This window comes from Plectropomus leopardus, chromosome 12 (genome assembly GCF_008729295.1).
Source record: "Plectropomus leopardus isolate mb chromosome 12, YSFRI_Pleo_2.0, whole genome shotgun sequence".
NCBI lineage: Eukaryota > Metazoa > Chordata > Actinopteri > Perciformes > Serranidae > Plectropomus > Plectropomus leopardus.
In genome coordinates this window covers 23,947,552-23,974,137 of record NC_056474.1, presented here as the reverse complement: position 1 = coordinate 23,974,137, position 26,586 = coordinate 23,947,552, and the positions used below count along the sequence as shown (strand labels likewise).

The window sequence follows — 26,586 nt, the reverse complement described above, 5'->3', positions numbered from 1 at the left end:
ATAGCAGGTTCAGATTTTTACTGTCCAACTTCGACAAATCACTCTAGGCTAACTCTTATGACTGTGAAAAATGACGCGCATTTGCGTATAAAAATTAGGAGCTTCATGAATGCATAGATTTCAACATGAAAACTTAAGACACAATATTAAAAACTCTGTCTAGCAGCATAGATTTAGCATAGAATGTTTGTATGAGAGCCTGACCAATAATTTTGAGGCCAATTCTGATATTGGAGAGTAAAATTTCAGTTCGATTATAGTCTGAGATGAACTCAAATATTTTAGTTATCGTCAGGACTTACAGAGCACTGTCTTTATACAGCACCCTAAGTTCTTTATTAGTTATTTCAAGATAGAAAAATGGGACCTCTCCTCTATTTCTGAAAGGATAGAGTAAAAATGGGACTGTTGTGCCTGTATGTTGTCAGATATCCTTAAGTCAAATATGTCAGTCATTGCCAGAAATATTGATTTTTTTTTTTGTCCAGCAACACAAAATTCAAAGAATAAAGACATTTCTCTCACAATTTAGTGGTGTTTTTTAATTTACAAGGGATGCAGGTAATATGCGTTATACTTCTCATGAATATAATCCAATAAATCTTATTTGAAAATCAGATTCAATCACAACTGTATAATTCCTCGAATTTCGCCCATCTATCTGAAGCTGTTTCTGCCAGCTCAATTTTGGCCGTTTAAAGGCTTTTTTCAGTGCTACTAAAATCAGTACATGGATGCACTAAAGTTGTTGGAAGAGCTGATTTGACCACAGCAAACACATATGATAAGCAGGAGTGACATGATGGTTGTCAGTGACAGAATGATATAAGTTTAACTGAAAAGTTAAATAGAAGTGGTTGGATTGTGAACTTCCCAGCAATGTATTTCACAAACTAGTGTGCAGCTAACTGTAAAGACACTGCTGCTCCATGTACACTCTGCTGGCGCTGAGTCTTGTAGCACTAAGATGGCCTTCATTTCCCATCATACCTGTCAGGTGCTGGACTAGTGTCTTGTCTTAAAGTTTGTGTTCCAAAATGCTAATTTTGACTTTTGATTAGTGTTTGTAATGCATCTGTTCAGAACATGGTGACTTATGTTGGTATTTGTAATTTTTGTGCTGGTTGGTAGTTTGTACCACTAGTGAGGTGACTGTTCTTAAGTCCAGCTTTGTTTCATTGCAGTGACGAGAACATCAAGTATCTCAGTGTCTGCAGTGTAATAGTTAAGAGGACAGTGTGCCCTGCTAGATGAACTATAATGTGGCATCAATTGTAAGTGTTATCAGTATTCATATAAAAAAAGAAGGTGTCATATCAGTGCATATTGGAGAACAAATGCAGATGCAGTATATCTGTGATAATCCAATATTGACATATTTTTAATATGGTTCTGTTCACCTGGTGGTCTTGTTTTGTTCCCGTACAAAGGTGATTTTCATAGATTGTCATGTACTGGAGGATAAATGTTTCCCATTGTGTAACTGAATGACTTTCCGTTTCCTTACTGTGTAACTGAATGTCAGTTTCCTTCCGCAATTCAAGTTTACAGATGCATACATTTGGTATGATTTGATTTCATGACAACCTTAAGTTTTGACATGGGTAAACCATGTCTTGGATTGTTAAGTTTGTTGCAGCCCTGTATGAAGATCCAGCTTTTGCTTTAAAGGACCAACATATTTAGTCCAGTTTTTATAAGTTTTTATTTTGAATATTACAACAATAGAATGAATCAACCTGCCGTACAGGCTGGTGTTTGCTTTGACTCTAAAGATTGAATCTGATCACTGTGATGACAACTGGCCATTCTTTTGAATTGCAGAGAAATGATCACATCTTACCGGCACAGGAGTTATGCTATGTTCTGCCGTGGACAGAGGCTGCAGCAAAACATATTTTAGCCACCAAGAAGAAAAACAAATTCAATATTCAGTGCTATATTTTGAATATTTTAACCACTTAATGTAACACACTGTGATTGAAACAGCAGTAGACCAGCAGACCAGACGTTCCCCGTCGTGATTTGCTGTTTACTTTTTATGTAGACCTATATAGATGTTTGTCAGTTTCAATAATAATAATAATAATAATAATAATAATAATAATAAAAACATCAGGCATGTTTGCATGTTTGGGAATTTAAAAAGTCATGTTGTGATATAATCAACCTACAGTGACTTCTTTTAACAAGCACATAAAGTAAACAAACAACTTTTGACCCCCCTTACTTTTGTTTTTCTCGTGTTATTGTTTGTTCGTTTGCTTGCTTGTTTGTTTTTTGTTGCTGTGACTGTGACCCAGAGACATTGTATGTATGTAGGACATTTTTGCATTGAAACAAACTTGACAGGGCTCTTTGATGGACAAACTGCGTCATGTTCACTGTAAATTACCTCAAACCTACTTGACATTCCTCGACTGCAATTTGTTGTTACTCATGGCAGGCGTATACACTGATTGAGTACACATTTGCATATCAGCCATGCCTATTTATGCTGCTCAATTTAAGCTGCTTTTTGCTTCTCAGATTCTTTTATAGCAGAGCCTTTTTTCCAAAAAATCCAACTCTGTAACTATATTCAATAAACGGTCAGTGTCAGAGCTGTAGGTGACTATAATGTCGGGTCCAGATTTAGTTTTAAAATAGTTTTTAAAACAATGTGCCTCCAGCTTTTTTTTTTTTTTTTTTTTAATCTTGTATTCTAGCTTTATATGAACTTGATGGTTTCCAGAACAATATTCTTCTGTTGTACTGAATTAGTTTTGTATTTTGTTTAACACCAAAGTTCGTATATAATCTGTAGTAAGAACATATTCATGCTCAGCGGTCCAGGTGTCTCACCTCTGTCTGTGTCCCTGCAGGAACACCATCTCCAGCGGGCCATCTCGGCACAGCAGGTATATGGCGAGAAACGGGACAACATGGTCATCCCGGTCCCCGAGGCAGAGAGCAACATCACCTACTACGAATCCCTCTACCCTGGGGACTACAAGATGCCAAAGCAGCTAATTCACATACAGCGTAAGTGGGCTTCTCTAATGGCAAATTTGTGATGGTGAACGCAGAGAAAATGAGTTTGATGTAGCAGATTAGGGCCCTCGGCTGTTTCATTAGGCTGTTAAGAGTGTTTCCTTCAATTTTTTTGGATGCATTAAATGACACTCGGGGGCTGTTGATCAAAATTAATAGTGGCAATAATTATAATATTCCACATTAGTGTACTTTATGTATAAACATCTCTCTAGACTGCTATCATTTCATTAGATCAACTGCTATACTATAAAGCAGAGTGTAAAGAGTTTTCTCCAGAACTCAGTGACTTAAAGAAAAAAAGGTGGTATTAAAAGTAAAACAGTTAATCATCATGTTTTTTTTTTCGGCTGTAAGAACTTGACTTATTTGACTTTGTAAATATAGTAGCAGTAGTATAGGATAGTATAAAATGGCGAGTCCATTCAGTGATTCAAGAGTCCACAGGTAGAAAAGGGGGTCTGTTCAGAGGCAGCTATTCATCCATTTAATGGCATCAGGCATGTGTTTTATGAGCTTTTACTGAGTTGTCACATGTTTGTCAAAGTAAATGGGTTTGTGAGATTGCCCAGTTCAGTAATGATATCAAAGAAAATGAGTTTGCTAGATTGCTTAGTTCAGTAACCATGTCGGTGTCACAAATGGTTGCCATGATTGTTTCTCAAAGGGAAGCAATTTGCTTTACCCTACACGCAGACACCGTTATCAGTTGAAAGCTGAAATGACAAATGTTTTGTCTTGTCACATTGCTGTCTGAATAATTTCAAGGTTTCCTCAGAGGTCTAGACAGTCTGAAATGTGTAGAAAATTCAGTGTTGATTGTTTCCAGCTTTTGAAAGTGCAGCGTTTGTTTCAAAATATCTAGAATCAACAAAAGGATTTCAGCTGTCAGGTTGTTAGCAGGCCCCATTTACTGTCATTTTGTAAGGTGATGGTTAATAACTCCAGCAATAACACAAGTCTGCACAAAAATACAGACATTTAAAATGGGAAAACTCTGCAAAATCAAATATAATCGGCCTCATCACAGAGCTTGCTGTTTTCGGTCAGTATCCCCTCTGTCGTACTCAGTTGCCTTGATGGCAGCTCAGGATGGAAGTGATTTGCATTAACTAAATTATAACTGAGGTTATCATTTTAAAGATAAAGCGGCTAGACACTGGTCTGTATATCGTTTGCTATGTAATTGTAAGCACAGTAGCCGTGCATGTCTGATAGAAGCTAGTTTGATTTGATTTCGGCAAATGAGGCGATGTTCCTGTTGTGAGTTCTGAGGCAGCTCTTGAGAGTCAGAAAGGAAATGAGTTGGTTTGAATTGGCCTGACACGGTATGACATGACTGTCTGAGGCTTGGGACGAACTAGCCAAAGCACACTGAGTGGAAAGCTTTTTACATTTTTGTGTCTTTTGAGTCAGAAATATGCTCACACTCTAGACCATTAGGAAAGGGCAGAGAGTCACATTTTCTGGTTCAACTAAAATTATACTGGTGTATCTTTGACCTGCAGAAATATTCAGTGTGCATTATTAAGCTCTGTACACATTAATGCAGACTCCATTAAATTGTCTGATGAAGTGTCGGGTCAGGCTGTGAGTTACCGGGTTGGATGTGACTGAATGCACCAAACTCCACACAACAAACCTATAGTGTTAGTTCCAGTCAGTCCTCATGCTTTCAGTCGTTTGGGAAGGGCAAATCTGGTGTAATTATGCCTGATAATCATCTAGTGTGTCCCTAACCTCATGATCCAACAGATGCTGGGTGGGCTGCACTCTTTAAACACTTATTTTTTCCAGTTAAGTGTGGGCCATTAGTCCTGCGTAGTTTAATGAATATTATATCTTCAGTTAAGACTTTTGAGGAGAAACACTCTGTTTTTGGCTTTTGGATGCTGCAAAGTTTTGACAGTTTACTGGGTGACTGTCAAAGTCTTTGTTGCACATCATTCCCCACAGTGTGTTTTGTTTTTACAGTGCCGATGATAATGGTGTTTCCCACAGGATTAGAATCTATGTGTGGTGGTAGCTGAAGACATTTTTTGGGTCCTTGAGGGCAGCACAGCCAAGAACTCTTGATGAGATCAGCAGCTGTTTGTGGAGTATGAGTTGCGGGGTGGTTAACTGGTAAACCAGTCAGATCAGACTGATGGATTAGAGGAACAGTTGCTGCAGAGGCAAGTGAATAGAAACTGGCGTTCTACTGCTTGGTCTGTGCCCAGACTTTGCTCTGTGCTCCAAGATCGGGGTGCAGTGAAAAAATGAACAGTTTATGTTATAATAGTCCTTCCAGTGAATGGTCCAGCTTCAAAAAATAGAAAATAAGTGCGTGGCTCCAGATGTTTTAATCGTAGTGGGTTGCCACAGATAAATGAATGTGTGGGAAACCCTGAATTAGACAGGGAATGTTGCTTCATTGTATTATAGCTTATTTTCAGTAATATATTCAGACTGTTTCTGAGTTTCTCCTAGTTGCTTTGTTGTTTTGATCCAAGACATTTTTCTTTGGTCAAAGTTGTGTGCAGACAAGTCTAACTCTTGTTTTTTTTAGTTTTCCTGAAGCAGTTGTGCTCTTATATTGCTAAAATGTTTAAATCCACAAGAACATTGTTGGTTACAGTTCTGGCAAATAGAAAGCTATTTAAAAATGTGCATATCGTTTCTTTTTGTCATTGTTTGTCATAGTTGGACAGTTTGGTCAATGCCTGTAAGCAGTCTGGCAGTAAATGCTTTAATTTTAAACTTTAGACTTGTTTTATTTTGTGGTGAATATATATGTTTAGGACAATTTTGTTTTTTCATACATCAGGCTGCATATTAATCCTGCAGTGCTAACAACTTGAACATTAAAATAGTTAAATACCCATTAAATGATCCGATTAAATGAACGATAATCTTTGTTCAGAGTAAAGGATGTACTGTATGCATCTCTTTGTACATTGGTTATATGAATTGCCTGCACTCAAACTGACACCGAAAACACTGAATGTGTACTGAATGACTTCTTTAGAGTGTGGTAAACACTGGCCTTGACAGTCATATTGCCAAGCAACCATCTGTCTTTACCTGTCTGTATGTGAGGAGGCTGCATCTCTTTTGAATTCAACTGTCTTATTTGATATGAAAGGGAATTGTGAGTTGGGATTTGTTAGCCACTGTAGGTTGAGCGCAATAATTTTACTTTCCTTCTGTAATTTGATTGATTAAAGTGAGTTTTGGAGCCAACACTAACTAAAAGTTAGGGTTCATAGAAAGTCTGTATTTGGCTTTTCAAAGGGTTTGTTCAGAAGGCACGTTAAGTGAACTTGGCTGGAAACAGGCTTGACAGTGTTTTAGTAATGCTGCACGCAGTGCCTTCGGTCATTACCAGACCAATTAAGCTGAATTCTGACTTTTAACGGTCAGTTTGCTGTGGAGTCAGAGCAGAGAGGTCATGTTCACCGCATCACTTTGAAGTTCTGCATCAAATAAGTGCCAGAATGTGAACGACTTCATCTTCATATCTGATCACCAACTCTTGAGTGGACCCATGTGGCCAAAAATGCACATTCGCACAACCCTCTAGTATCACTGATTCTTAGTACTAATTCTACATCACTATGGATGAAAGGATAACCTAAACACCAAAATGCTTGACTTGAAATAAAGTTAAGAATGTGAGGGCAGTGGTAGCAAATGCGTATCTGGATATGTCGATTGCAAAAGAGAGAAAAAGAATGCATGACAGTGAACATTTTGAAGGAACAGGACTTGGAATGGAATTTTAAAAAAACAACACAGTGGATATGTTAATCCTTAAAAGCTGAATCCTTTTCCCATCATCCACAACTTTTCCCACAACCTTAATGTTTTTTTATTTGTTTTTACATTGATTACTGATCTGCAGCGTTTAATCTGCCTCAACTATCCGTGTCTTAAGTCTGTCTCCTCTTCTCTGCAGCTTTCAGCTTGGACACAGAGCAGCCCGACTACGACCTGGACTCAGAGGACGATGCATTTGTCAACAAGCTGAAAAAGAAGATGGAGATCAGCTTCTTGCAGTTTGAGGAGATGATTGACCGGCTGGAGAAAGGCAGTGGACAGCAGGTCTGCTTTGTTTGTGTCTCCCCCTGCTCCCAGCTGTAAAGAAAGGCCCATGAAATAACCCACAAAGCAATGCAAAATAAGCTTTTGAAAAAATAAAATAAAATACCTGCATTAAATAGTAGGTAATGCAAATTTGAAACCATTAATGGTAAGGCACCATCAGCATGAAAGCCCTCTCACCCTCACAGCTGTGTAAATACATTTTTATCTATAAAATTTAACTTCTGTTTTGTATCTTTTAGCTTGTGAGCCTCCCCGAGGCCAAACTGCTCCTAAAGGAGGACGACGAGCTCATCAAGGAGGTCTTTGACTACTGGAGCCGCAAGAGGAAAAACAGCAGGGCCAACTGTCTCATCCACAATGTCAAGCAGGAGAAACGGGACGGCTCCAGCACCAGTGACCCCTACGTGGCCTTCCGACGGCGCACTGAGAAGATGCAAACCAGGAAGGTTGGTAGTCTTTACAATCAGAGCTGTATTGGCAGTTTGTGTGTGGCTGTGATCTTGACCGTTGATAATGTCACACCAGATCTGTCCCTCTGTTGGTTGTGATTTTTTTAAATTCAAAGTTAATGATGGCAGATCAAGACATCCTCTGTCCCGTTAGCTGTTGTGTTAGTGGACATGCTATTAGTGGCAATATGACTTTTACTGTGGACAAAGAAATGATGCATTTTCATACCTTCTTACATAATTCATGACATATTTCATCATGTTAGACAGGCTCCGTCCTTGCATGAAATCATTTTTGTTATTGATAACATTTAACTGTCTTCTGTGAAGCCTTGGCAGATTAGCTTGATCCGGTTTGCTGTATTTACACACTATACATGCCTAACCTGTGATGTAGACGGAATATATTCTCAATACCTGACAGGCCGACAAAAGAAGAATGCTGTCAGGCACCGCAGCTGCGTTCAGTGATCGGCGTCTTACCTCACGTAGAGCGCGTATTGTGTCAGCAAAGAGCTTTGTGCGAGACACTCAGCACAGCTTTTACTAATGCTGCGTCTGTCTCGACAGAATGAGTTAAAACAGAAGCGTGAGATTTTGTCTGCTGGGAAAATTATTCTCTGTTTGTCTGCTGAGCTGCTCCGTGAAATGATGTTGATGAAGGCACAATGGTTAATCAGCTTATGGTTCATTTATATGAAGAGACTTAAGTCCTTAATCAGTGATGTTTGAATATATAGACAACTGAAAACGTCATGACTGTATGAACATTATGATGGACTTAAGATAGAGGTCAGATAAAAACAACACTAAAGTGGCCAGATAAGAAAAGCATAACTTTTCATATGAAGTTGAATAATATAAAATATAAAAGTTTTACATTTTGTGAAATTTGTGATGCTACACTGCTGGAAACTGTGACTCAATTAAATAGTAGTTTCCTCTCTACCCTTTTGTAAAGGACGTATATGCCACCAAGTGGTCATTTGAAGAACTTAGCCTTGATGTTAACTTTGTGATCTCAGTAACCCGTTTGATTTCATTTAAGCAACTTTTTAAAATGTGAACAGTGATGCATCAAAAACCTTACCGATCACATTTGATGCACATAAATCACAATGTAATACTTTGAAACACAGTTCATATAACAGGTTTTAGTTGTATAACGTCTTCTTTTTGTGAATTTTCAAATAAGATATTCCTTCGGCAACAATAAAAATAAAATGGCTGTGTACAGAGTAAAGGAGATTTGTATAAGATGGGGCACAACTAAAGTCAACCCCCCTCAAAAAATTAAGTAATAATTTGAAATAAAATAGATAAATGAAATAGGCAGAGGAAGATGGAACAATAATCATATTTCAGGGTTTTCAGACAGTCTAATATAATTCCAAAAATCCCCCCAGATTGTTCCCTTGGCATGATTTTTCAGTCATGCTTTCCAGCATAGATTCATTCAAGGCACTTTTTGCCATACCATTGACCCATTCTTTAATTTCCAGGGATTTAGGTCATCTCTAGTGTGTGTGTGTGTGTGTGTGTGTGTGTGTGTGTGTGTGTGTGTGTGTGTGTGTGTGTGTGTGTGTGTGTGTGTGTGTGTGTGTGTGTGTGTGTTTTGTCCCGGCAGCTGGAGAAACCCCGGCCATAACAACTGAGAATTCTTTTCCTAACATGTCTTCCACTTGTGACTTTCTCTAAGTAAATTACAAGTGAATTGTATTTGTCTGTCTATTCTTTATTTATTACATATACTGTTTAGATGTTGCTGGTTCTTAAGTGTTGCCTATACTTGTTCCCTCGACCTCCAGAACCGTAAGAATGACGAGGCGTCCTACGAGAAGATGCTGAAGCTGCGCAGGGATCTCAGCCGAGCCGTCACCATCTTGGAAATGATCAAAAGGAGGGAGAAGAGCAAGAGAGAGCTGCTGCACCTCACACTGGAGATCTTTGAGAAGAGGTGAGCCTGCTTGCAGGGCCACACGTGATGCTTCAGTGCCAAAATAAAACAAAAAGCAGTTAGACAGCCAGGTGGCAGAGTGGAGACAGCAGGGTGACTAATTGAAGGTACAGGTTGGGTGACTGCTCGGAGTGTAAAACTGAGACAAAAGAGTGGTTAAAGCTACTTTATTCCATTCAGGTACTTTTCTATTCGGTACTGTTTCCAAATGAAATTTTATTGATGTAGTTTGAGGGGAAAAACCACCTTGCCTAATGAAATGTTTTTTGTATTCAGTCTGAGGTTCTGATTGTGAAAAAACTGTTATATCTTTTTCCCCTTTTTCAGAAACGTCATGTCAGACTACGGCGGTGAGGTGATGGCAGAGGTGTTGGCTGAACGGGCGCTAGTGAGGCCGCAGATCATTCCCCTGGTCCCAGTCACCAACCAGTACCGACATCAGGACCACATGGACCTCAAGGACTACAAGTCTAAGGTGAGGCTCACCATTAACAAAACAGCTCTGACACTGAACTGGATAATTAGAGAAAGACTTACCGTTAATACACTCACAACATGCCAGTGTAAGGATGTTATTTATCTGCAGAATGAAAGCGGTCCCATTGTTATGTTTGTATATTGTATAATTTTCCCTCTTTGTGTAAAGTGCATGTGTATTGTTAACCTACAATAAAAACCTGTTTTTGAAATAACTTGAAAATGCAGCGTTTTGAAATGGTAATATTGGTAGTTTTTTAAGAGTTCTGTGCAAGAGTAAAGACTGCTCGTAGACTGTAAAGTTGTGCTTTCAATGTGCTCAAACAACAACACGTTACCTCTTCTTTCCCCGTTTAGCCCGAGAAGACAGAAGTTCCCCGACAGAAGAGGAAGTATGAGAAGAAGCAGAAGGTGTTGCCTCTCTCGTCAGGTGCCCCTCACCACGCTGGTCCGATCGTCTTCAATGCCAAGGACCTCAACCAGTACGACTTCCCCAGTTCAGACGACGAGCCCTTCTCTCAGGTACATGCACAACCCAGACAAACGCAAGCACTCAGTCATGCAAAGCAAAGTGCACTACGCAAACCAAGCAGCACCTCTTGTGTCTGAGTTTATCATTTGTAGATGGTTTTGTTTTGTTTTCTCTGAATTCTCAGTATGACTTAATTTATTCTTCCTATACATTAGCGTTATTTTTTCCCTTTTCGTAAGTTCAAGGTTTAAAGATTTAGAAAAATGGCAAAGGCCAGAACCTGGCACTTTTCTGCAGGTATTAGTTTAGTCTCTGAGTTTGTAAGCTGACAGATCCATTTATTTAGAATTCAGAAAATGGATGCTGTGTTTTAAATCCTTTGTGGAACTAACAATGATGATATGGCACTGTGGAAATCTCCAAATCATCTCTAATTCTCTAAATAAAGGTTAAAGTGATACGACTGAGAAAGTAAAGCTGCATTTGCAGGACATATTTTGATGGCTGCTTATTCTCTGACACTTGCTAGAAAACTCTCAAATAAGGATTTAGTTTGTTTTCAACTTACATACAAAGCACACAACAAAGCACACTTTGGCATCCAAAGTGATTGCAGGGCAACCAACAGTAAGAGAGAGGGGCTGTAAAAACATGGCTGCATTTTGCATCAACCTCAAAACACAAGATCTTAATCAAGTGTATTTCAAATGGAAAGATGAAATGCCATTTCAAGACACTGGAAAGTCTGGCTGGTCACTGAAAGGACATGTGTCCTATCTGTGATGCAACAGAAATATCTGCAAACAAAATGTAATATGACGTGATTCCAGTATTGGACTTGGTGCTCTGCAGCCTACCCAGGCTCTTTCCATACCTCCACTCAACTGCACTTTGCCCCTTTGTCCCGATAAATCCACTCCAAATTACAAAACCACATGAGACAAGTGGGTGGGCTTCAGTGATTTAAATTCTGCTCTTCCGTTGACCTTAAACTGACCTCTAACCTCTGCGTCCACAGCTGCACTCAGGCTCATCAGAAGCAGAGGAGGAGAACGACCCAGATGGTGCCTACGCCTTTCGCAGAAAGGCAGGCTGCCAGTACTACGCTGTAAGTACTGTGAGCATCCATAAAAAGCATATCAGAGCTTTACTTTTACATGATGGTGGGTTAAAGGGGCCATAATGTCCTAGCAGTTGTGCCCCGAGGTTGTTGGTGCTTTGAAATGCTCTTTGCTAGCTCTGGTTAGAACAGGAACAATTATGTACATTTAGTCTTTGTATTTTAACATGCTGTGAAAGGATTTAATGATTGTAATTGTGTTTGAATGTAATGCAGCACAGCTAAAGTTGTGTAGAGGAGTTGGCTGGAAGGTAATTTTTTTAGAACTTGGGCTTTCTAGCGGAGTATTCTGTTTATTTCTAATTTTAAGTTTATCTCAACTTTCAAGGCCATTAGTTCACACTTCACAGTAGACTTGAATGTCTTTACTCCGCCTCTAAAACAACCAGGATCAATACTTTTAAGATCAGAGGTATTGTACCTAGTCAGTGAGAATGAGATGAATGACGTTAAGCATCCTGTCTTGTTTCCAGGCTCGTCAGGACCGTGTGGGTAGCTGGCCATGGTGCGGACCCTGGGATGGCGGTTTGGCAGAAGCTCGCTTTCGTTACAGTCTCACCACGCTCACCGTGCCACGGCGCTGCCTTGGCATGGCTCGACGGCGCCTGGGAAGAGGCGGCAGGTCAGTTACATTTGTTTGTTAGATTTGCATTTTCTTTTTTTTTTTCATGGGTTACATGCTATTCACAAGCTAAATACAAGTTTTGGAGGGCATGTGTCATGCTTTTATATTTTTTTATATTTTAGTTTATTTGTACACTTTTTTTATTCATCTCGATCAAGTTCATCAAGTTTTTAATTAAGAGGTGTGTCAGGAGAGGTCAAGAGCGCATACTCAATTTGAAAACATCAAACAACTGAACAGAAGAGGGAAAACACATTGTGCAGAAAAATACAACAAAAGATAAATGAAAATAAAGAGCGCAGTGAGCAGAATACGTAACCAGTCAGTTAACAGTAGTTAAACAACACAAATTAAATGTAATGATAATTTCTTCTTAAAATTTTCTAAAGATAATGAGCTCTTGATAACTGGTACTATATCTGCACACCCCAATATATGAGGGAGTTTTGCTTTGTAAAACAGAAGGTGAAGCTGATCGACCTGTCAAGTTATATTATATAAATGAATCTGTGGTTTAAATTTAAAGAAATGGCTAAAGGCCGATGGTATAGGAGACGGTAAGAAAATGTGTTTATATGCGTAAACACATCTTATGAATATTTGTCATATACAGAGAGAATGTTCAGTTTCTTAAAAACTGGAGTAGAGCCCCTCTATGTAGATATTTCTGATGTCCCAGACAGTGGCGGCTAAGAGACAATTGAGGCTTGTTTCTTATATTGTCATGTCCCACTGTCCAAGCACAAGACCTGAACTACTTCTTCTCTCGCAGGGTGTTGCTGGACAGGGCGTACACGGACTATGACAACGTTTTCCACGGACTGGATCCAGAATCGCTCGACCTGCCTCTTCCTCCCTCTCCTCCTCCTCCTCCTCCTACTCCTCCTCCTCCTCCTACAACTACTTCACGCTCACCGGCCACCGACAAGTTTGCCAGTACCTCAGAAACAAATACCTCGGACAGAAGTTCCTCCTCCTTCAACTCCTCTCTTTCCTCTCCCTCTCCCACGGACCTCAGTCAGATACTGTTGAATATAAAGTCGTGCCGATGGAGGCACTTTAGACCGCGGACACTACCACTACACGAGCTGGACAATGCCCACCCGCTATTCAGGAAGTTGAGTAGAGGCCTGAAGCGCCCTATCTCTGCCTCCACAGCTGGGGGACAGCCCCATGGCTCTCAGCGCCCGGGGAGGGTTGTCCCTGCGCCCACACCCACTGCTGGTAAGTGGAGCGGCTGTCATAAAACACACACATTGTGGATGCTTTCACGTCAGGCTCTGGTTCTGAAATTACTTTGCATTCACGGCAGCTTGGGATTTCAGACACTCATCTCTGCTTGATTTATGAGTAACTCATTTAATTACAAAAATATTTTACTGAAAAAGGGAAACGCATACTCTCTCTCTCTCTCTCTCTCACACACACACACACACACACACACACACACACCACTATGCATGAATTGTCTTGTACTTATAAGTTTGTTTTAAAGGGTCAGTGTCCTCATATTTACCATTCCAGTAGTTTGCGTTTCACTCTCCCAGGTGTTGAGATATCCCCTACTGAAGTTCCTGCAGTCAAAATGGAGGCCAATGAATACATTTTTTGTGCTGAGAACAACCTTGAAAAAAAAAAAAGTGAAGGAGTTATTGAAAAAGCTCAATCGGGTTAAGTTCCATAAATTTTTCCTTAAGATACTCAAAATATGCTCTGTCACACGGTTGAGCAGAACGTTCATTAAATTAAAATTAAATAGAATTTCCTCTTCAGTGTGTTTTGAAAGAAAATGTCAAAACCTGCTCACATAAAAAATATTTGTGTTGCAAGATTGTACTCTGTGCAAGTAAATAAATGTGTGTTGGTTAAACTGACCCTTTAAGCGGCATGCTAGTTCAGAGAAGCTATCAACAAGTATTCACGAAAATATCCAGGAAGCACACTTGTGTCAGATAGCTTTCTCTGTACACTGCTAATTTCCTTTGCTTGCTGTGATCTTTTTTTTTTCTTTTTTTTTTTTTTGTCGGATAAAGTTTTTGTGTTTTTCAAGTGCAGCTGTTGCTTGGCATTCACAGTGCACCACTTCCCACCCCACCCAGTCCACAAGGTGTCAATTAAAACTGGGGTTTGATAAATAAATTCATGAGGTGCAAAGGATTTGTTAGGGTGTTTGACAAAGAGGCGTGGAGCGCTGAATACAAACTAAGTGCCACAGGTCCCTGGTGGTATTTTTGTGAGGGCAGTCAGGCGGTCCATGTCTTTATGTTACTACAAGCAGTTTACAGGAGTTGTCTGTTTTGATGTGCATGAAAAACAACTGTCGATTGATTCTCTCTTGAAAAAGCGATTTACTTGTAAAGCGCCATAAAGAAACTGAAGGTCACAGATGTAATGAGCAAGAGAATTTGAAAGAAGGCTACAGTGGTGGTGAAATCTGCAAAGAGCAGCCGTGAAGGCGGGTTGCAAGCAGTGCTGAATTAATAAGAGCAGTATTTTTGATTAAACGAGACGGTGTCAGATTGCATGAAATAAGCATGAAGGGTGTTCCAGATGGAGGTGGTGCCAGAGGACGAGCTGTGACTTTCAGATGAGTCCTGGATTCTGTGAAGTGGAGAACTGAACGGCTCACAGGGAATAAGAAAATCAATATTGCACTAAGCACAAGGCCACATTAATACCTCCAAATACTGCAATAGGACTTCATAATCAATAGAAAGCCGATAAAGAAAGATTTAAGACCATGTTATTAACAGGGTAAATAACTGGGAAGCCAATGGGACCAACTTAAATGTGCATACAGAAACCAGGTGTCTGAGTAACCAGGCTGTGGCAGAAAATTTGAGAATTTGTCTACTGGACTAAACTGGTTACTGTCAAACAAATGTGTTGTCATGCAGCTCATTAATCTAATTTCTTCTCTACCCTCAGTGTTTATGAAACACAGCTGGCATGATTTCTGTGTACCATGAAAACAAACTGAAAAGTAGTCCTTGTACTAAAGTGCCTGTAAATACATAAGAGTTTTGTTTCCCCCCTGAAGCTTAGTGTTCTCATGGCAGGACCAGACCCAACTCACTTACTCATTCTCATTGGTAGACTACAGGTTTGATGATACCGGTGTTGTATTAGTTTGAATAGGAGAGCAATCTTTGGGAGTAAAGAGCTCCAACTGTCCAATATATGGCAAGCTTTTTTTTTTTTTTTTTTTTTAAACTATTATTCAGTAGCCCTTTTCACACAGAGATTGCGCTATGGAGCTGCTATCAAGGCTTTTTTATTTCTTTACAGAACCAAACAACAGCAGCATCATGCAGTTACAGTCTCTGGTTTTTAGCTAGCATACCAGCATCGTGGAACCAAAAGAGGCGTGATGAGCATAACATTTAACACAACAGCGTCAACCTCTTGTGTGACATATAACATACCTGTCAGCAGCGCTTTATAAATAATAGCAATGGCATAACATGGTAATAACAATCATTTACCGTCTCAGTTATCTGGCAGCTGGTCTCGTCCTCTGCTTGGATGGTAATGAGCACCCAAACTAAATGTTTTCCCACTTTGAGAAAATTTATGGCTGCCGTTTTTCTTCTTTGAGTTAGTCTCCAAGTGCTGCTAGCTGCTGTCTAAATTTTTTGTGGTGAGTCGCATGCGTAACACGCCATCAAAACGTCACACCTGTGACACCCATGATCCCGCCCTGCCTGCTGTCCCTTTTATATAGAGCTCTATTCAGCACTGTTATTATCTTTATAGCTGACTGAAGGGCAAGACAACTCTGTCTCACACTATGTGATTGTACCAGAACAGCAAGCAACAGAACAGCACGACATTCGCGCCCAGAACAGGCAGTGTAGAAAGGGTTAGTAACACCTTTAGTGTAATGGTATGAGGACAGTTTAAGCTATAGATGCTCCACTTCTGCAATCTGAGAACCTGATTGTAGTTTTCTCCTTAAATAGTCTTTTTATGGTGGCTTCCTTATCAATGAAGTGCTGTTGTGCCTGTGCATTACAGCTGTGCTTGAAAACAAAGCAGGGAACTATGAGAAACTTGGTTGTTTAATGAAATGTGATTTCATTCACTGAAAAGAAATTGAAAATATACATTACGGCATCTATATTGTATTATTACCCTCAAGAGAGAAAGTTCAAGGTGAACTGTGGCTATAAACAGTCTTCTGCATCAGTGATGAGTTTAATGCAGAGCTGATGACACTGGGTTGCCAAAGCTACAGCAGGTGTGACCAAGCACTCTAACCATAAGAGCCAAAAATAAATAAATAGCTTTACCGCACATCAAAGCCCCATCCTATCACACACGCAGCCTTGCATGCCTGCCACACACACACACACACACACACACACACAGTGATTATTTTATCTGAATGTCCAGCTTGTGTCATCCAGCCTCCTTCTCCAATAGACCATCATGTTAATGAGTTGTTTCCAAAAGTAGTCGGGTCTTTAAGAATCTGTTGCCAACAAATGAATGTATATGCTAGAGAAATGTCTTTATTTTATTCAGACTTTCATCCGAGCCCTTCTCTTATTCACACACTACCTACGCTTGTTTCTGTATTATTTGATAGAGATATTGTCTCCCTGCATCATCTTCCTAGAAACCATGTGTTGGAACAGTATTTTCAGTGTGTACGTATATTACGGTATGAAATTTGGTATGAACAAACTCTTGTCTCTCTCAGCTTTCACAGCCGAACAGTACCAGCAGCATCAGGAGCAGCTGGCCCTGATGCAGAAACAGCAGCTGGAGCAGGTCCAGCTGCAACAGCAAGCCAACAGCACCGCCACTACAAACAGCACAAAGGTCAGCATCCTACTGTCACTTTTGGTCGTCTTTTGTTTTGTTAGCAGTTCTCTTTTAACAGTTTTCATCTCCCCTGCAGGGCCTGACAAATACTTTGGACCAGGCCAGCGCCCAGTTTGCCGCCTCGGCCCTAGTTACCGCCGACCAACTGCTGGCTCTCAAAACCAAGGAGGAGCTAGCCCTTGGAGGCGGAGTCAATGGCGTCCTCTCCCCCTCAGGTATGTCAACACTCCAAACAACCACGTGTATGGTAAATCTGTCAGTTGGCTACAGATTCATAAAGTCTTGCTCACTGACAAGACAGGGTTTTATCCAGATCTTTAAAAGTCTTAAAATGCATTGAATTCATTATTTTTAAAATTAAAAATTTGGTATTAAAGTGTCTTCAATCAATCTTTCAAAAGTCTAAAAAAAAAAAATATATAAGACATTGAAAGCAGGATTAATTATTTCTTTTTTGACGTCACATTGTAAAATCTTAAAAATGTTACCATCTGTTTTCAAAGAAAAATAATTAATAAATAATAAATGCCCCTCGCATTAATGTCTCATGGATCAGAACTGTGGAACCAAAAAATGTTCTTTTGTTTATTGTCTTTTGTTCTTTTTTCTTTAGTTCTGGTTGTAAAATTGGTCTCAGATTTCTTTCGGAGTAGCATTAAAAAGTCTTAAAAATTCTTAAATTGAACTTGCCTTAAAGTGTAGGAAGCCTGGTCAAGAGGCATGTTTTGTCTTATGTACATAAAGTGACTTCCTGTGCGAACCTCCTCTGTCAACATAATAAAGAGAACACACACACCAATTGTTCTGAGCACAGTGGGCCATCACAGTAATGGCTGGAGTAATTATCCTCATTATTTTATTTAATAAGGTGGTCTCTGGTCTCATTAACTGCAATTTTGTGTCTGATGACCATCTATGATTGTCCCCAAGCACCGCTGGAAACGTTTCATTGCTTAAACGCAAACACTTATCCCAGCTTGTGATTATTTGTACGTCCCAAAATATAATTTAAAAGAAATAATAATGCAGCCGCCAAGTAATAAAAAAACTAAAAGCAATTATCATTTAAAGTGCACTTCACCCAAGTGTTGCAATACAGTGAGACCACACAGACAAAGCAAACAATGAGGGTGAGGTAATTACAGTCCTAAAACCCATAATGGAGTGCACTGACAGAGCAGATAACGGCACAAAGCAGAGCGAACAAAACCTGCAGCGCTTACCCCCCAACAACCAATGCCATTTTCAGGCAGCAGGATTTAGGAGATAACTGAGAAAAAGTGACAAAAAGTAATTTCCATGTGAGATTATTCTGCAGATGAAAACGGTGCACCAAGGATCTGTCCTTTACAGATAAAACTATTGGAAACTTAGATAATCACTGTAAAAGATTTTTTTTGTTTGAATACTTAGTTTCTTTGTGTTTGTGGTGAAAAGGAATACATCCAGATCATAAATGACCTTCTGCCTCGCAGCAGATATTTAACACTGTGCACATTCTCAAAGTTTTAAACTTACAGGATGTATTGAGCTGTTTTGACGTCCTTAAAACCTGTGCATGCATTCTCAACCTTTGATTGATTATAAAGGATTCACACATTCAAACTAAAACATTTTTCATTTTTTTGTGTACTTGAATAGTTGCAGCACATCGCTTATTCAGTGCTGCAAGTTTACGGTACAAATAACAGAATTTTTCCTTGAAGAACAGTTGATAATTGAAACCTTCAACTTTCCAAACCCCGCCTCCCAACCCCGTCACCTCGACCCCCAACATCACCACCACTACCCGCCGTCTTTTCACCCCTCAGGTGTCTACAAGGGCTTGCACCTCTCGAGCACAGCGTCCCCTTCCCCCGCCACCCCAGCTCCTCCCACCTCCACCCAGACACCCGCCCTGCTCCACCCCTGCACCACCACCAGCTCCACCTCCGCCACCAGTAACAACAACGGCACCGCCCACCCTGTCAACACCACTAACACAGCCGCCACTCAGGTCCTGCTGGGAAACAACAACAACAACAGCCTCCGTCTGGGTGTTCCCGCCGGCAAGCGCGTTCACGCCCCGCGGACGCTGAGCGCCACCATGTCGACATCCGCCTTAAAGCTTGCCCACGCAGCCGCCGCAACCGCCAACTGTCAGAAACCCAAGGTTACTACGGCCTCGGCCTCGCCGCTGGACATAGTGCCCAGGTGAGAAAAAGGGACAGTAAAGGCCCACATTTAAAAAGATGAAAGGTGGCTTCTCTGGAAAACATCAACTATCCAGATTTTTTTTAGAAACAAATGTATGTTTGGAGTTTGACGAAATAATAAAATAAATAAAATAAGATATCCTGCTTCAATTCTCCACAGTCAGATGCTAAAAGGAAGGTTAAAACAGAAAAGAAAGAAAGAAAAAAGAAAATATGTTGAGCATTATATTTAGCTCACTGTTGAATGAAAATCCTGGAAAGTCATGGAATTTCACAATTTCATTTTCATGAAAGTTTGTTGTGTGTATTGTTATAATAATCTTCCAGTGAGCCATGTAACATGATGTCACATATTTCTGAAAATATGTGACATCAATTACCAATTCTTTGGTAATTTATTTAATAGTTGACAACTAATGGATTACTTGCTATATCTCTAATTTCTACTATTTTTTAGTGGGCGAGAATATAGCGTGGACTAATGCCACGTATTACAAATTTATCGCCCGCTTTAGTTTGGCCTTTATACAGTTAACCAAAACTACATTTTACTGACTTATTTTAAGTCAACAGTTTGGTCCCACTGTTGCGTTTTTAATGCTGTACATCCAAAACGCTCTGCTTTGTTAAAAACAGCAGAAACGTAAGCCAGGACCTTGTTCCAACGCCTCCTGAGGTTCTGAAAAGTGGCCTCAGATCACAGGTCAAAGTTCCTGCAGGCTTTCGGTACATCAATAAAACAGTTCTGAATGCTGACTTTCTTCTGCTAACGGTGATGCTTATTGTCTTCTCTCCTCTTTTGTCCTCAGGGAGAATCACGAACAAGACAAGCCAGCACTGAACAGTCTATCAGAGAACACAGTGGCCATGGAGGTTACGTAGCCTCCCGTACGCAGCACGGGGGAAACGTAACTCCTTTATTGTCGTTTTTTTTAGGTGCTATGCATCGTTCGTTAGTGGTGAAAGCAAAAGCGGTGGCGGAATGAGCACGGCAAGGCTGGGTTTCCATGGCAACTGTTTTGGGACTTAATTGCAATGCTCGTCTCGTACAAAAAAAAATTTTTCTCTCCCCCAATTTCCCTATTTGTTACTGTTAATAAGAGATCGTCTGTAAATTCTTAATATGGCAATTATATGTACAGTACTGCATATTTGTAATACCACCCTCCCCCCACCTCCCTGTTCTTGTAAATAACATTACTTGAATACAGAATTGTTCATTTGTGATGTTTTGCACTCGAAATATAAAAAAAAAAGAAAATCAAAATTAAAAAGAGAAAACGACAAACTGCAACTGGTGCGAGTATGAGGTGTGAAAGTTGTACCACAGAAAAATGTATGTCATCACATGCATGGTGCAGAACCTGCTGTTTGATCTATTTATTGTGCCGTGTTTACAAAGGTTTTTTTTCCTCCGTTCTTGTTTTTTTTTTCTTTTTTAAAAATCCTTTTTTTTTTTATACACTGTACCCCTCACCGGTTCCCCCCGTGCTGTAGTCAGTGTTTAGCTAGATTTAAAAAAACTCTCTGTATTTTTTTGGATGTTGTGAACATGGCCGGGAGCTCGCCCATTTTTTGGGCGTTCTTCCATGATGTTCCCACGTGTCATGTTGAATCCATGGAGACATGCGTTCTTACAGATTCAGGCGCAGGGCGGTAGAAGAAGATGACAGGTGTGAATTTGTTTGTTGTAGGCATCAGTTTGTCAGTGGGTTAATCAGTTTCCACAAAGCTCTTCCATACATAAAATATTCCTGAGACAAGTAACAAAACAATGGGGATGATGACTTTTTCCCAGAAGTCTTTGCTGCTTCTGACTTATCTAAGCACTATATAATTTGTTTATTGATTGATGCTGCTTTTGTATGATTTTAGCCTTTGGTTTGCACCAGATGGCTTTATTAACATTTTGTTATCTCTAAAAGATAAAACCCAACCTCCCCTATCATTTCAAATAAATATTTTTGTATCACCCAACTTTTTTAATTTTCATTTCCTCACATAAAAACTTCATTCTTTTGTTACTTGTTGATCTAAACAAAAAAAAAAAACATAAGGGAGTTAAAAAATAATGCAGTAACTGACATTTATTATCATTCCAGCTTCTACATAAAAAGGAAGAAAACATGTATTAATTGAAAAAAAAAAAAGAAAAAAAAAGTTTTCTCTACTTTTAAAAACTCTCCAGAAGGCTGAAAGGCCATGAACCACAAGTTATCGGGTGCCTTCATTTGGGAAAAAAAAAGAAAAAACCCTTAAAAAATCGCTCTCTTCTGTGAAGAGTTTGGTACTGAACAAGGCTACTTGTAGTTTTTCTTTGTCTGTACCACAATCCCAGTGCCCATTCCAATGGCCCAGTTGATTCATGAGTTTTTGTTTTCTTTTTGTAGACCCTTCCACGACACATACACACACACATACACACACACACACACACACACACACACACACACACGGGAAAGACTAAGAATCCTCTTGAATTGTCACAAAATGAAATAAAAATCCAGGGCATTATGTGTTTTGACCAGCATGTCTCGTTTTTTGTCGTCTTTGTCTTGAATGTGTCCTGAAGTGAACAGCTTGGATGCAGTGTAGTGTAGGTGTGTCTCTGAGGGGAATAACTGCCAGCCAAAGCTGTTAAAAACTTTGGCTGTGAATTAAATGTTTGTCAGTCCCTTTTGGCTTGTATCCAGCCACCTGCAATGCTGTAATCTATTTGTTGTTTAACGTGTGTCTATATCCAGGTAACAACATGAACACAATAATGTCTGCAGCAAACCAACATACTTCATTTGAAAGTCTGACTCAAATGATGGAGGCGGCTGGGTAATCTTCTCCTGTGACCTGTGGTCAAAAAGGTCACATGTTCAAAGCTGCAGATGTTTCTCTTTGCATGTGTCTGTTTTAATGGGGAGCACCATCTGAATGAAGAATTCCAGTATGTTATTTCCATGGTTGAGGAGCTCCATCAGTGTTAGTGAACATGAGCTACTCTCTCTCTCTCTCAAAGCCAAAAACCAGAGAAGCTGCTCTCACTCCTGTAATGTCATCAGGTTCATCATCAAGAGCGGAGCTGGGAGCCTGATTTTGTGGACCCAAAGAGTGCTTGTTTACTTTTTTTTAAATTACCAAATGAGCGTTATTCTGTAATGGTCTCTGTTCTGAAGCAGAAAATGTACCTTTACACTGAGAAAATTATGTAGATCACTTTCCAGTTCATTGTGTGTGGAGCGGCTCCCGACTTTCTATCACAGATTCAGTTTGAGCACTTTAGTTTAGGGATGGAGATGTTTATTTACTGACATTTTTTTGACTGTCTTAGACCAGAGGAATGATGTGTGCATTTTAAAAATGGGTGTAGTTCCCTTTTGAATGTCATTTAAAAAGGATGAGCATCTCTTCCTGAAAAAACAAAACAATGAAATTATTCGATCTCTAAAATTAGCTGTTATTGTTAAACATGTACTGCTTGGAGTGGTTAGTATCCTTTCTTAAAGATGATAAATACCTGCAGCCTGTCATTGTTGTTCCTACCTCTTAGTTTTAATGTAGACATGACTCGCATATTTACATTATGATCATCTGTAGTTTAAGCATCGTCGGTCGCGTCTATGAATGAAACCTAAGTGGTGACGTTCTTTCTATCCAGTGTATGAGAAAAACTGAGGTTGCCTCTTGGACTTTTTGCTTCATTTCTTTTCTCCTGTAATCCTTTGGTTTTGTATCAGTAGTGAGTGAAGTTGGACAGTATCTACCAGATACAAACACATTTGGTTATGAAAATATGTTCAAAAATGCACCCAGTACTTCTTAAACTGAAGTGTTTGAGTGCAAGCGCTTTAAGGAAACACAAAGTAACTGGGAAAGTTATTCGCAGTGAGAACTGATTTAGTTTTAGATGTAGAATTTCAGCCAGCCTGCTAATGACTCAGCATTACAAGCACTGATTGCTAAGTAAACAAAATGTATTTGCCTCAATAAAACTAGAATCAAGAATTTAAATAGTTGTGTTATGATACTCACCATTGATCTTTACAAAAAAAAAAACATCAATGAAAAATACTAATCCAAACCTTAAGTGTGTGGGAGTATTCAGACGCTCCCCTGACAAATCTCCATGTTTAGACTTCAGGTGCAAGGACTGACTGATGATGTGGCGATGCAGTCGGGCATTTTTTCACCAAAAGCATGACGTGTGGTAAAAGTTGGTTCCACAGCATCATGCACATGGGATGCAGCGGTAAACTTTCAAAGACTACAAAGGGAGATTTTATCTACCTGCTCCTCTGGAGACTTTAATCAAAGCAGTTTATTGTTATTTTGGCTGCACAAAGTAGATTTTGCGGGGCAGAGGTGGCAGGACAGATGTTTTGAGCGAGAAAAAAAAAACGGACAAAAAATTGTGCAGGAAAAAGGCTATTTATATACGTATGTAGGATCCCTAATTATTAATAATTTCAATCTGAGCGCAGTGAGTGGCGAGTGAGGTAAGAAAAAAAATATAGAAAGGCAGACCCTGGCACACAGACCAAAAGCATTTTAATTAAGGGAAATGAGATCCTAGTACCAATTTTGCATCCAAAAATACCACACAGTAGGTGTTTGCTTAGGCGTGTGGCCCTCCTGATTAAGTTTCATTTTTGGCCCTCCAAAGGAAAAAAAACCTGGTTTATAATTAGACTTATGCTTCAGTTAGTCAAAATATGAAGCTTTGCTGTTCATGACTTTATTGACTCCAGATTTAACTCTTGAGTTTCAGAGAGTGCCGCCTTCCTTCAGTTAGTATGTTCTCAAAGGTTAAACTGAGAGGACAGTTAAGGTGCTTTGCTCTTGTGAATTACATGTTGAGAGTTCCCCTATCTGTCCCTTTTATTCACAAACTTGACCTCCATGCATTTGACTGTTGAGAAAAAGAAAGCGTGTGTCTGTGTTTAAAGCCGTGTAGAGGCACTTAACGTGTATAAATTAAGCCGTTTATAAAGGTTAGTGAATGTGGGTCAGTGACAGCAATGAAATGAGTGTATTTTGCACAGGTTTTTCTGCAATGCACATTTTGTCAACATCAAGGTGGCTCGGGACTAAATGAAGATGATGATTTCAAAAAAGGATGAATCTTCAGCTTTTATCTCACACTGCTGCAATGCAGTACAGTATTATAAAAGTTAAAAAAAAAACAAACAAACATGAATGTGTTCTGAGAGAGGCCAGTGAGGAGCAGTGTAGCTGTTTACCTGAGGCTCTTATTCATTGAAGTAAAACACAAATTGGGTTGGATAAGGGATGACATTTAAATGTAAATTGTGCTTCTTAGAGGGGGAAAAGAGGAAAGTCGATAAGGGGCTGGGAAATAAATGAGCCGAGCTGCGGTCTAACTCCTAGAGAGAGATTGCGTTGACCGTGCGTCTGACTTGATCATATTTGGATCTTTGCCTGTAATTGCCTGCTCCAAAAAGATAGAAGAGAATACTGCCTATGCAAAAAGTTTTTAGGGATGAAGGGAAAATGCATGAAGGTAGTAAGGTGGTGCGAGACCTGTGTTAAATAGTCTGAGCGCAGTAAATATGGTTGTGGTATTGTCTGAGTTTAAGTGCTGAGATATACAGCAAGTTTTTTCTGCAACGAAATAATAAAAAATACTGACTGAAAGAGTCATGAAAGTAGTCGGGAAGTTTGTGTGAAGCTATCAATATCTTTTTCAAGTCATTGTGAAAGTTTGCACAATGTAAAAGAACAAGTTTTTTCAATGTAAAAATATAACTGATTCGGCTACCTAACAATTTTGAGTGAACTGAACTAGCACTGAATTTATTGAGTTTGCTGAGCTTATCATAAAAGGTTTGATCATTTCATACTTTATACTTTAATACAAACTAAAGTATCTAAAAAATAAAAAGATAGTTTCACATAAATTTTGTACAAACATTCTTGATTCCAAAACAATGAAATCTTTGAAAACTTTTCCTAACTTCTTACTGCATTTAATGCTCAAGTTTATGCCCATAATACCTGCAAAAGTACTGACATTCAAATCAGCCTCAGTCAGTTTATAGAAAGTATCTAAGTACCTGCGTATTTACTTTTTAATACTACTCAACACGTTAACTGCTTTTGTACTTATACTGAAAGGAACAGTGTGTAAGACTTTGTTTGTGTCTCGTGGTGAGGATTGCAGATTGCAACCAGCTGAGCCTTCTCCCAGTTAGAATTCCTGCAGTGTTCAGTGTTCAGGAGGTTTTAACTGGGAGCCGAGTTATCCGCAGACGTCTGTTCCCCTCCAAAACAAATGGAGACCATGATTGAAACGAGGAAAAACATTGATTACAGAAATTAGACATTAAAAACCAGTGTTTCTTCTATGCTGTTTGGCACATTGTAGACAGTCTGCTTGCCCTGCACCTGCTGTGAGTGCTCACTGTATTTCCTATCCAGATGTTAAAGAAGTTTTCACCAGGAGCTGAAATGCTCCAAAATGCTCCAAATCGCTAATTTAAACAGGTAAAAACACTGAACAAAGCAGTTTCATGTTACAAATCTGTGTCTTTCTAACCCTGTTTGGCGTATCAGTCACCTGCTAATCTGTGCTCACTTTTTTTCTCAGATAACTAATGATCCCAACATTCAAGAGATTTCTACCGGGAGCCGAATTATCGGCATAGGTCTCCCCCTCTCCAAAACAAAAGGACCTAGTTATTTAGAGTGGTAAAAACGCTGAATAAAGCAGTTGCACTTTAAAAATGGCCCTATCTACAGCCAGTGTCTGGTTTGTCCGTTCTGGCTTATTGTATGAACATGGCAGCGCAACATGGCTATCTCCGTAGACGAGGACCTGCTTCCTGTGTATATATAAAACGACTTATTCTAGGGAAACAAAAACACAAAGATTCTTATTTTCAGGTGATTATACACTGAAGAACAGTACACTTTTTTTTATTATATTATATTCCATTTTTTGCCAATATACAACCCCTAAATCTTACACACTGGACCATTAAATAAGATTTTCAGTCCAGGACTTATCTCTAAACTGTGGTATTACTGCTTTTTACCCATGTAGTATTCCTTCTACCATTGGCCTCCATTCTTTTGTTGTATTAAGTGCTAATTAGCAATATTAGTACGCCAACAGGCTAAACTAAGATGAAATGTGGAAATTTTTTTCATAGTTAACCTTTTAAAAATTACCTTGAATAACATCGATAAAATGTTTCTGTGTTCTGAAAATCAAATTTTTTGACATCGGCGACGTTTCTTGCCGTATGAGCTCGGCTGCTGTAGTGAATGAAGAGCTTGGGGGACGCTGCAGGTTCCTTTAAACGAGGTTATTCTCCATAGAGCGCAATCA

At 39.5% G+C, this 26,586-nt stretch overlaps 1 protein-coding gene across 2 annotated transcripts in view; it reads left to right on the top strand.

Moving 5' to 3' along the window:
- LOC121950979 (enhancer of polycomb homolog 1-like) overlaps nucleotides 1-21,758 on the top strand; it is a 38,145-nt gene extending 16,387 nt beyond the window's left edge. For both annotated transcript variants that reach the window (XM_042497131.1, XM_042497130.1), the window contains 13 exons: nucleotides 2,865-3,024; nucleotides 6,971-7,116; nucleotides 7,359-7,565; nucleotides 9,377-9,525; nucleotides 9,853-10,000; nucleotides 10,360-10,524; nucleotides 11,493-11,582; nucleotides 12,068-12,216; nucleotides 12,992-13,443; nucleotides 16,925-17,046; nucleotides 17,126-17,264; nucleotides 18,861-19,242; nucleotides 20,054-21,758. In XM_042497131.1, coding sequence (XP_042353065.1) covers nucleotides 2,925-3,024; nucleotides 6,971-7,116; nucleotides 7,359-7,565; nucleotides 9,377-9,525; nucleotides 9,853-10,000; nucleotides 10,360-10,524; nucleotides 11,493-11,582; nucleotides 12,068-12,216; nucleotides 12,992-13,443; nucleotides 16,925-17,046; nucleotides 17,126-17,264; nucleotides 18,861-19,242; nucleotides 20,054-20,126 — 2,322 coding nt within the window. In that variant the 5' untranslated portion in view covers nucleotides 2,865-2,924 and the 3' untranslated portion in view covers nucleotides 20,127-21,758. The remainder of the gene's footprint in view (nucleotides 1-2,864; nucleotides 3,025-6,970; nucleotides 7,117-7,358; nucleotides 7,566-9,376; nucleotides 9,526-9,852; nucleotides 10,001-10,359; nucleotides 10,525-11,492; nucleotides 11,583-12,067; nucleotides 12,217-12,991; nucleotides 13,444-16,924; nucleotides 17,047-17,125; nucleotides 17,265-18,860; nucleotides 19,243-20,053) is intronic.
- Nucleotides 21,759-26,586: the final 4,828 nt, after the last annotated feature.